The sequence below is a fragment of the Tamandua tetradactyla genome, chromosome 5, assembly GCF_023851605.1.
Source record: "Tamandua tetradactyla isolate mTamTet1 chromosome 5, mTamTet1.pri, whole genome shotgun sequence".
NCBI classification, from domain to species: Eukaryota; Metazoa; Chordata; class Mammalia; order Pilosa; family Myrmecophagidae; genus Tamandua; species Tamandua tetradactyla.
In genome coordinates, this window is record NC_135331.1 from 157,131,599 (window position 1) to 157,143,238 (window position 11,640).

The 11,640-nt window shown below is 35.1% G+C and overlaps 1 protein-coding gene across 5 annotated transcripts in view; it reads right to left on the minus strand.

Moving 5' to 3' along the window:
• Nucleotides 1-10,249, minus strand: part of CCNC (cyclin C) — a 30,083-nt gene extending 19,834 nt beyond the window's left edge. For 2 of the 5 annotated variants that reach the window (XM_077162483.1, XM_077162484.1), the window contains exons 1-4: nucleotides 9,935-10,249; nucleotides 5,099-5,205; nucleotides 3,953-4,037; nucleotides 3,720-3,789 (exon numbers count right to left, since the gene is read on the minus strand). In XM_077162483.1, the coding sequence (XP_077018598.1) occupies nucleotides 3,720-3,789; nucleotides 3,953-4,037; nucleotides 5,099-5,205; nucleotides 9,935-9,966 (294 nt within the window). In that variant the 5' untranslated portion in view covers nucleotides 9,967-10,249. Of the gene's footprint in view, nucleotides 1-3,719; nucleotides 3,790-3,952; nucleotides 4,038-5,098; nucleotides 5,227-9,101; nucleotides 9,132-9,934 lie in introns of those variants that run through there. The other 3 variants (XM_077162481.1, XM_077162482.1, XM_077162485.1) reach the window with 2 other exon arrangements.
• Nucleotides 10,250-11,640: the final 1,391 nt, after the last annotated feature.

The window sequence follows — 11,640 nt, forward strand, 5'->3', positions numbered from 1 at the left end:
CTGGTGTCTAGGCATTTAATTACCTTAATTGGTTTATTCTGGAGATTGCTTTCACTTCTTTTATCTAGGGTTTTCTTGCTGGATGAATTTGTTGTCTATCTGTTCTTTGACATTCCGTTCAGCTTTATCTGGACCTTTAGCTTAAGTTTTGTTTAACAGAGGAGAATTTTTCAGTTCTTGGTTTCTTGTTTCTTGCCCTGCTTGTGTGGTGCCTTCCCCCCCACACACATACATACTTAGGAGGGTCTACTTAGATATTATAGACCCCAGCCAGATTTTCCCAGACCAAACTGGCCTCCTATCAGGAGGAAAGAGTCACCTGCATCGGTTTTCCCTTAGGGTGAGACCCAGCAGGTTGAAAGACTTTCCTGTGAAGTCTCTGAACTCTGTTTTTCTTATCCTGCCCTGTGTGTGGCGCTTGTCTGACTGCAGGTCCCACAGCATAAGATGATGCGGTACCTTTAACTTTGGCAGACTCTCCCTGCTGGGGGTGTGGTGGAGACAGAGGAGAGGTTGTAGGCTGGTTTTAATGGCTTCAAATTACCAAGCCCTGGGGCCTGAATTCCTTGATGGAGGGATTCCACCTGGGTGGGGCTTCACCCCTCCCCTGGGGAAGGCACAGGCTCCAGATAAGTCCCCAAAAGAGCTCAGTTCTGCCTATGCCTGGGGCAGGTGCAGCCTGAAAAGTCCTGCCGCTATATCCAGAGGCAGTCAAGCCTTTGTAGATACACAGCCACAAAAACCTGTTTCCTTCTTTTTTTTTTTCCCCCTTTTTCTGTCAGTCCTGCCCCCTTGGTGCCGGGGCAAAAATGAGCAACCTCCACTTTGATCAGGTTCACCTAAGGTGGGGACCTATTTTTAGTAGTCAGAATTTGTTAATTAGTTCCACAATTGGTGTTTGCTTGTGTCCAGTCCCTGCTTCTGGTTAAGTCCTTTCCTTTCCCCTCTGGGAAGCAGCCTGTGGGGGAGGGGCGCCGGCCGCCGCAGCTTTGGGAACTCTCGGTTCTAGGGGGTGCTCGCAGCTGGTCCAGCTGGTCAAGATTGGGATATGCTGTGTGTCTGGTCACTGACGTGGCCCCAGGAGCTGTTCTGTACTGTTTCTGGTTATTTGGTAGTTGTTCTGGAGGACAAACTAAAATGCGCACGTTGTTAAGCCACCATCTTGACCCGGAAGTCTCAAGTTTGTGATCTAACCTACATCTTTTTGTGTATGTATGTATGTGCTTATATATATTTATATTTTTAAATATTCAATTATAACAAATTAAAAAGTAAATGCCTGAGACGTTGCCTTAAGCACCATTTCTATATAATTCTCATACAACTGAACAAAATACAGAAAGATTTGGTTGTAGTTATAGATTTCAAAATGCTTTAACTAATCTGAAATAATACTTTTTTTACAGTACTACTTATTTCTTTAACCAAAATTCTTATGTGAAAATTTTCACTCAGTGAATCATATAACAAAGTTCTATTCAGTAAATCACATAACAAAAGATATTTGACAAACAAGACAAATTTAAATCCCCAAGATTTTATTTTCTTACAAGAATAGAAGTTTATATTTTGTCTTGGTATCCCATTCTGGTTATGTTTCACATATATAAAATTATATAGTAATATTTAGAAAAGCCACCCCATAATAAAAGCCTTTTATAAAATACTTTCCTTTCCTTTAAAGAACTTAACAAAACTGTTCCTCCTTAATTAACCACCTACAAGCAGCAAAACTTTAAACATCTAGAAATATCTAATATTTCTCGTAATATTATTTCTAGTGCAGTGAATTCCCATTATTTAGGTAACAGGTAGGAAGGATATCATGGATAATGCTAGGTAACAGCTAAAGCAAAATTAAATCAAAATGGATACCAAAAAGAATGTAAACTTACTTGGTTAAAATCACATTCAACAACACAATTACTATTCTAATAATGCCCCAAAATATGAACATAATGTAAAGGTTTCAGAACACTAAAGATAGCATGGATTATCTGATGAGAAACAGTCAATAGCTGCTATTACTATCTGGATTTTATCTGAGCTCTCTGAAAAACACTAGAAAGGTAAATATACTGAGCAGAGATTCAGTCTCAGCTACAAGTTCCTACCTCTTTTCTCTCATTCATCTAATTTCTCTGTCCTCCCCACCCAAACTTAACAATCAACAGAAGGCAGGGAGGTAAGACAGTAGGACATAGAAAGCATGTGGAGGAGGGACCTTTCAAAGTGCAATAGAGAAGCTATGGCGTTACTGACTACTGTTTAGTGTCAAACATCTTAGAGGCAGAAGACAAAGCAATTAAGAGGATAGGGATCAGGAGCCAGACTCTCAGGGTTCAAGTACTGGCTCTACCACTTACCAGTTGCTTGATCTTGGGCAAGTTTCTTAAACTTTCTGGGCCTCAATTTTCTCATTTGTAAAATAGGGGCAATACTACTAAACATCAAACTTATAATTTATTAAGAAGATTAAATCACATAGTATTCGTAAAAGGACTAGAGTAGTGTTTGGGACATATTAAGTGCTATATAAGTATTTGTTATATGACACATAAAATAAAGATACATAGAATTACATATAGAAGACAGGACTTAACAAATGAATATGAATGCTGAATCATATTAAATTGATATCTCTTTTAGTCTCCAGTATTTTAGAGCAGCAAGAAGTAAAAACCCCAAATTGTGAAATTATAACCCATGCCAAAGTCTGAAACATGTTCTATAACTAATTGTGGTGCCGTGCTTTGAAATTTATAGCTTTTTTGTATATATGTTATTGTTCACAAAAAAGGAAGGAAAAAAAGTCAATTGTGATGATAAAAAAAGTATTTAAGTCCCCTAGCATCCCATATTCTGGAGCAGCTAGAAGGAAAAATATGAAAGGATCATATGGTAGCCCAGGACAAACTCTGGGATCTATCCTGTAACCACTTTTTGAAGAGTGCTTTGAAAATGATTGCTTTTTTATTTCTTTGCTTTGCATATATCTTATACTATATAATAAAAAAAGTTAAAAAAAAAAAATTAGAATGAGCATAGCCTAAATACCCCTACAGAGTGTGAGGTGATGGTGGAGTTATACAGAGAAAGTTGGTTTTAAAAGATGAGTGCTGAATCATTTTACTGATATTTCTTTTAGCCTCCAGTACCTCTGAGCAGCTAGAAATAATAACCTAATATCCTGAAATTGTAACTCATACCAAACTGTGAAATCTGTTCTACAACTATTTGTTGTGATGTACTTTGAAATGTATTGCTTTTAGGTATATATGTTATTTAAAGAGTATAACAGAGAAGATAGGATTTAACAAATGAGTATGACTACTGAATCAATATATTGACATTTCTGTCAGGCCCCAGTGTCTTGGAGGCGTCAGAAGGAAAAACCTGAAATTGTGGAACTGTAACTCGTATCAAACTGTGAAATCTGTTCCATAATTACTTGTTAAAATGTATGTTGAAATCAAACTGCGAAATCCGTTTCCTAACTACCTGTTAAAATGTATGTTGAAATTTATTGCATTATTGTGTATATTTCACAATTAAAAAATGTTTAAAAAAAGATACATATATGTTTGATTTTGAACTAATTTCAGTATTTTGCAAAATCACCATCTATTATTACTTTTACAAGGGTAACATGGAACTGGGACATATTAACCAACATACACTGACTATACTTTGATGAAGAACAGAAAATTATTTCATACCTCTACTTTGGATGCCAAAAACACACATGTAGGAGCCATTAATACAGGATCTATACTTTTCAAAGAATACCTAAAATATTATAAAACAAAATTAAATGTCATTCATATAGAAAACTCAATGGGAAAAATTCAAGATAACTCACAAATATATGATTTATTTATACTAAGGTTAATCAACATTGAATAAGAGTTTCAAGTAAGCATAGCATATTCTCAAAATAAAACAGGCTTACCTGGCATAAAATCTCTTGAAATAGACTGTAGCAGTGGCAATAACTTGTTGTCTTAATTTAAGATGTTCACCTAATGCTTGGATAACTAAAAAGAAAACAGTAAGGTTTTAAATGTTTCTTCTGGTACCATTATAGCAATAGCAGCATTAAGCAATAATTTCCATGTGAATAAATTCACTTTTTAAAAAGGGAAAAATATACATATGCTTCAAAGCTCTATTTACATCAGTGTTCTAGGACTGGGATTTGCAAATTTGTTAAAAAAAATGTATGTGTACATAAAAAAAAACAGAAATTTTCCTAGTGAAAATTATTCTTGCATTAAGGAGACTAAATAGTAATTATTTCCCCTCTGTTTTCTATTTATTTCTAATGTTCTTCCTATTATCTTTATAATAAAGATAAAAAGAAAATATTAGACATCTATCAAAGCAGTTTCAACTACCACTTTATTAAAAAAAACACACACACACACAATCAAGCCTCAAAACAACTGAGAATTAGGTTTGTAGAACAGTAAACTTAAGGTCAAAAAAATCATGTGTTAAAGCTGCCATCTCACAGAGCCAGGATCTTCTGACTCTTAAATCCTACTCCCTCTAAAGCAAAGGTGGATTAATAAATCTTTGGATAAAAAAAGACTCATTTATGGGCGGTATAATGGTGGCTCAGTGCCAGGGTTCTTGCCTGCCATGCCAGAGTCCCGGGTTCAATTTCAGCCTGCAGACCATGCCAAAAAAAAAAAAAAATTATTTAAGGGCAGTGTGACAAGTGGCTCAGTGGCAGAATTCTCGCCTGCCATGCCGGAGATCCAGGATGCGTGTCCACACAAAAAAAGAAAAGACTCATTTATTCTCAAAGCACTTTGCTTTAGCCAAACATTAAACTGGGTTTAATAATGCATTATAAAGACTTAAGGAGATTAACACTTTTGAATTGTCTTGAATACCTCTAACATGTAAAATTCATTAAAAAGTTTATTTATATGTCATAGTAAAAAGAAAGACAAACATATAAAAAAGAATACATGCATAAATTAAAATGTTGAGTACGGACTAAAACAGTTCATCACAAATTAGCATATAAAAATTTTTAATTCTAAGATAACCAACTGTAACACTTCAACCAACTGAAGAAAAAGTTTACCATTTGTAAAAAATATTTGTAATTTCCAATATTCCTCTTCTGAGAGAAACTTTAAGTCCTTTTGGCGCTCCTTCAGCAGATCTTGCTTATCCAAAATCCATTGCAAACTAGAAGATATTAAGACAATGCTAAAAAAAAAAGTCAATTAAAGTCACAGATAACATTCTGAGACTGTACAGGGTTGTTTTATGTTCTGAGAGGCACAAAATACAAGGCATAATACTGAAACTCAAACACTGAAATTTATCTCACTAATAAATATAAATACGCCCTGGGAAAAAAAATCAGGTCTAATCTTTTCTCTCTTCCTCCTGGGTCTCTTGTCACTAGTTTATACTGTATTTCATTCACTCTAGGACTGGTATCAAGATGCATCTTTCAATCAACGATAACCTTAGCATTTCAATTGGCAACATGTTTATTCTTTCTTAGTGATACATAAAATACTGGCGCATCTTAAAATTGCTGGTGCCTTAGATTCAAAGAAGTGTACCTTTGCTCTGTTCATGATTTATTAAGGTATTTAATTTCCCTACTTAACAAATTACAATCATGTTACGAGCGTCTTCAAAATGTATTACATGATAGCCTTCTTCTGCCACTAGTCAAAAGTATTATTTTTAACCACAGATATGAAATTGACATGGCCCCAAAAAACTACTCTCAACCTTTTGTCTTCAGTATGTATGAAAAGTCTTTTTTTTATCAAAGAATATGTTATTCATCATCCTTTTAAACGGCACTTAAAAGCATTACAAATGGGTCATTATTTATTTAACCAATCCCATATCTGATGGCACAGAGGTTATCATTTTTCACTATTACAAATTATGCTTTAACGAATATCTTTGTCATTCATATTTGCACATTTCATTAATAATCCACCTGAAATAAATTCTTAGAAGTTGAGCTGATGGGTCAGTTTTGCTGTTAACTTTGAAATGCACTATCAGTTTGCCCTTCATAAAAGTTATATACTGGTTTCTATTCCTATTAACAGTTCATCAGCATGTCTTAAAATATTAACTCTATGGGTTACTGTTAATCTTTCAAATACTTTACAATTTAAAAGGAACAAGATGTATATTGACAGGACTTTTTTCTGAGTTTATTTTGTGGTTAAATATCTTTCCATGCCTTCGTAGGCCAAATTTATTTCTTCTTTGTTACACTGTAATTCTAATACGACGATTTTCTTAATTGGATAGTAACATTCTATGATTAAGAGATTCTTCAGATCCAAAATTTATCTATTATCGGAAATAAATCATTCATCAAATATCCTGCACACATTTTCCTCAAGTTCATCATGGTTCTTCAACATTTAATCAGTTGTAACTAGAAATTTGAATAATTTATTCAATGATTTTTATGAATCATTTATTCAAATTTACCCAAACTTCATTTTTTTTACATTTTTTATTGTGAAATATAACATATATAAAGAAAGCAATAAATTTCAAAGTACATTTTAACAAGTACTTTCAGGACAAATTTCAAAGAAGTATGGTATAGGTCACAGTTCCATTTCAGGTGTTTCCATCTAGCTACTCTAAGACACTGGAGACTAAAAAGAAATATTAATATAATAATTCAGTAGTCATACTCATTTGTTCAATCCTGTCTTCTCTAGTACAACTCCTCCTTCTCTTTTGATCCTTCTCTCACTTTTTAGGAATTTAGGCAATGGCCATTCTAACTTCTTCATGTTGAAAAGGGGTGTCAACATTATGGGGTACAGGGATACAACTAGTTGATACTCTTGGAGAGACTGGTAACTATGGATTACAGGGTTTATCTGGTTTAGCAATCATCTAACCATTACTTTTGAAATTGTCTGCCATGCTTGGGAAACCATCACTGATACAAAGTTATTTTAAAAAACAAACAAAAATTCTTTTTTTCTCTCTCTCTCTATACATCCATATATATTTTTAATACTCTTGAAGCTTTTTTCTTTCAATTTGCGATCTATCTGAAAGTTATTCTGATAACAGTGTTATATAGGGATCCAGCTGTTTTGTCAAATGGTTACTCAAATGACATCAAAGCATCTCCTGATTTATATAATAATAATATAATATATTTGGATCTTTGTATAACTTATTTTTCCTTTGTTCTTCCTATTTCGATGCCATACTATTTCAGACATACAACATCAAATACTTAAAAAAATAATATTAAAGTTCAAACTTTCTATAGGTCTTGTACATTAGTTTTTTCTTAAGTACTTTATATTTTCTGTTGCTACTGTGACTGACATTTTTCTATCATTTATTTAGTAAAAAGCCTTTAAGTTTGTTTTGTAACTGATCACCTGAAATCTGTACTGTCTCTAACAACTTTCAATGAACTCAGTTTTCCAATTAATTATCTCTAAATATAATTTTGTTTTTATCTCATTTTATTAACTGCATTGACTAGCATTTGCAGAATGTTGAATAGGTACCCTAATTTTGCTAATGTTTCACCATTAAACTATCTCTTGCTGATGCTTTGCTGTTTTAATCATATTAAGGAAGCATCCTATTTCTGTTTTAGTAAGAAATTTAATCAAGAATACATGCTAAATTTTATTAAATGTCATTTTGTATTTTTAGAACATTCTTTTTTCTCCTTGATACATCTAGCAATAGTTTCTGGTCTACTGTTTTAGTTTTCCCTTTAAAAGAACCAGCTCTTAAAATCTGACCTCTTTTCCCCTTTTCAATACACTAGTATGTGTTAAGTCCTTCTTTCTGTTTTCCTTAGGTTTATATGTCAATTTTATTTTTAATAATCTTAAATAGAGTATTTGGCTTATTTTTATTCAGGATGTTAATTTTCTTGTAAAGTTCAGTTTTGGCTATGTTCCATAGATATGGATATATACTGATCTCATGTTATTTTCTAGATACAATGTAACTGTATTTTCAGTTTACTTTTTGATACAATAAAGTAACCAAATTTGGTTATTTTTGTTACCTGCTCATTTCATTTATTTGAGCAACCAGCAAACATTTATTTAGTGCCAGTTTCACAGCCGTATCATCAGAAGATGTGTTTTGCTCTACTTAAATTTTCTGGAGTAGAATGTGATGTGCTCTATTCTGGGATTATCATTAATTTTATCTCCACAAAGTCCTTTTATGAGATAAATTTCACAAAATCTTTAAAAAGTTTTCCCCTCAGCACTTTAAAGGGAGGAAAAAACAAATTAATAAATACTGTATTTCTTCAAATCAAGGATTCCATTCATTGTAAGACTCAGCATTATTTCATGTGCTACTAAAAAAATTGCCATGCTGATTTCAGAGATGCATGTCAACTTTCCTCTTTCACCAAAATCTTTGCTGTGTACCTAAAGCAGTGACTTATCATAATCCTGTTTTTCCAGACTTGATTGTCTTGTCTTTCATACTTGTCACCTTTTGCAGATCAGGGACTCCATGATTCTTAAGGGAGTTGAGTGAGGTAAAGAGGTTCCTTCCCCCAGGAATACTGAATTGGGAGGTAGGTACGGTTTTTAAAAAGCACATTTCACATTATAATTTTGCATCCGAGAAGTAAAAAACGATTGTTTTAATAAGGACAACAGCAAATAAAATCATATTAAGAATGCATATCAAAAAAGGGGGCAGGATCTACTTTTTTAAGTTGAAAAACTGCTCTAACTTTTCACAATCAACAGTTCTTTCAGCTTTCTTCAAAGTCTACAAAGTTTAGTAGACTAAACTTTCTATATTTTAACTTTGCCCAAGCAATTATTTCAGCGAGTGGAAAACACAAAATAAAAATGGCAACAATCAGAAGTGTAGCTCTTACAACATTTCATCTCCAATCGCTTTAGGATAAGAGAAAAACCTGCTTTTCTGAAAACAGTTTTCCAAGCCCATTGTTCCTTTTTTCCCCCTCTGTAAAGGGCCAAAAAAAGGGGGGAGAGGGAAATGAACAAAAAGAACTGATATTAGTCACAGAATCTTAAAGTTACAGTTCCTAATGCTAAGTACTAAAAATTACTTACTCTAAGATACATTTTTCTTTATCGGGTTCGGTTCATCTTTCACCTACACATGGAAAGTCTAATCAATGTTTAATAAGTCCATCATCCATCTTCCTACCTGCTTAAACAAATGTATTCAGAGAGAAATGTTTTAAATACTACTCTAGCTCTTCCAATGGTCGCTGACAGAAACAAAAACCTACTCATGAAAAAGGTTAATGAAATCGGCATATAAAATCACTGGAAAATATATTTATAAAACAAAATACAAGACAGACTAAAGAAACAGATACAGTTTCAGAGCACCTGCCCTATACCTTACCAGCATAAAACTCCATCTAGGCATAGAGTAGTGGCAGGAATCAATTAACGAGCAGAAACAAACTGGACTCCCTCCTCTCCTTGGAGTATTATTAAATCCACTCAAGAGAAGAGGGATAACGACTGTCCCATTCTCTGAGAGTTTCCAAGCAAAAGCGAGCATCACCTATCCTGAGGAGCCAGATTCACAGTCCAGAACTGAAACACACTTTCCATACATGTGCTCATACCATCCTATCCCCACGGGCCTAGCTAATCCAACAACCTTAAATTACACTCCTAACCATGCTTTCCGGGGATCGCTCCTAGACCCATTCTTCAGCTCACAGATCCTTCCCCCAAAACCCGGTCAGGGGGCGGGGAGAGGAGAGTAGCCTCTGAAAAGCGAATCCCGCTTCCGGCCGCTGCCACCTCTCGGGAAGACCTTGCCGCGCTTGGGCCAAGAACCGGGATCCAGGCTGCGAGAAGTGGCAGGCCCCATCCTCATCGCCCTCCAAAAGCGGACCCTGGGCGGGAAAACCGAGAACACTTACTAGTGGGAGCTCTGCCAAAAGTTCCCAGCCATGGAACACAGCTTGCCCTGATAAAAAAACACCAGCCGGCGGAGCGGCCCGCGGAGCGACCATAGACCCAGCCCGCCGGGTAACCGCACTCTTCTATCTGATCAGCTCGGCTCCGCTCCGCGGCGGCTACGGCAAGAGGAAGAGGACGGCACCTTGTTCTCATAGATGCCGGCCGACAACACGCTGCTGCGTAAACGCGTTCCTAAGGACAAAAGTTCCGGCCCGCCCCATGGTAGCGGAGGAAACCGGCGGGGAGGAGACGACATGTGGCCGCGCCGGAGTTGGTATTGGTGCTTACGAAGGGTCACGGCGGACGGAAGGCTCTCGCGAGAGCTTCATAGATTCGGGCCTAAAGCCTGTAAGGTTGGCGCTTCTGCTAGGCTAACGTGGGAGAAGCGTCTAGCTCTGATTGGTTAGTTTATATCCAAAGCCTACAGGACCTCTCGATGTTATTGTAATAAAGCACGGTAATTTTCTAACTAGATTTTAATCCCCCGCGGGATTGAAAAGAGAAATAAATGAATTTTGTTTTGGCTTCACGGACCTACTAAGACCCGCGGGCATCAAACCCCATGCGTTCTTAGTGGAATTCTTGGAGTGATAAAAGAGCAAACTTTTAGAGCAAGTGTTTTCTTCTTATACCTGAGACCCACCAGTTTTGCAGAACATCCCCAAACATTTTCATATATATGTGCATTAAAGAGAAATACTGCAAAAAAAATGCAATATTTTATAAGATGAAATAAAATCATGTTTCTTTATTTTCCTTTTCTATTATCATTGTAACATTGCATTTATTTCAAAACTAATTATTTTTCTAAATAATTGGACACACCTGGAAGTTGTTCATAGAAGACCAGTTTTCCGAGGCAACTTAGACATTTTTCCCACAGCGTGAGAACAAATAAGATGTGAAATTATTTTAGTGAATGTGGCACACACTTTTTTAAATTAAGTAGAATAGAAATGCTCACAGTATGTCAGAAATAAGAAAGATAATTGTCATTTTACAATTTTTTATTCAATTATGTATAGACATATGTAGTGCTCCAAGATGTGAAATGCATATATTACTGTGTGAGTTAGTCTGGATAAACTAGACCAGGCTAAAATGTGGTAACATCCTTCCCCCTTTAGCTCAATGATTTAACATAAAAGTATTTTATATGTGACTTCCATAAAGTCTCTTTTTATATGTGACTTCCATAAAGTGAGTGAGCTTGCCCTTCTTGGTGGAGTCCTCCAGATCTTCAGGGAACTAGTCTGTTTCTATCTTACAGCTGTTCCATCTTTTTATTTTATTTTATTTTTTATTTTTTTAAATACCAAAAAACACCAAGCAAATGCAAACATTCCTTTTTTGATCATTCCGTTCTACATATATAATCAGTAATTCACAATATCATCACATAGTTGCATACTCATCATCATGATCATTTCTTAGAACATTTGCATCTATTCAGAAAAAGAAATAAAATGAAAACAGAAAAAAAATTTATACATCCCATACCCCTTACCCCTCCCTTTCATTGATCACTAGCATTTCAAACTAAATTTATTTTAACATTTGCTCCCCCTATTATTTATTTTATTTATATTCCATGTGTTCTACTCGTCTGTTGACAAGGTAGATAATAGGAGCATCAGACACAAGGTTTTCACAATTACACAGTCAC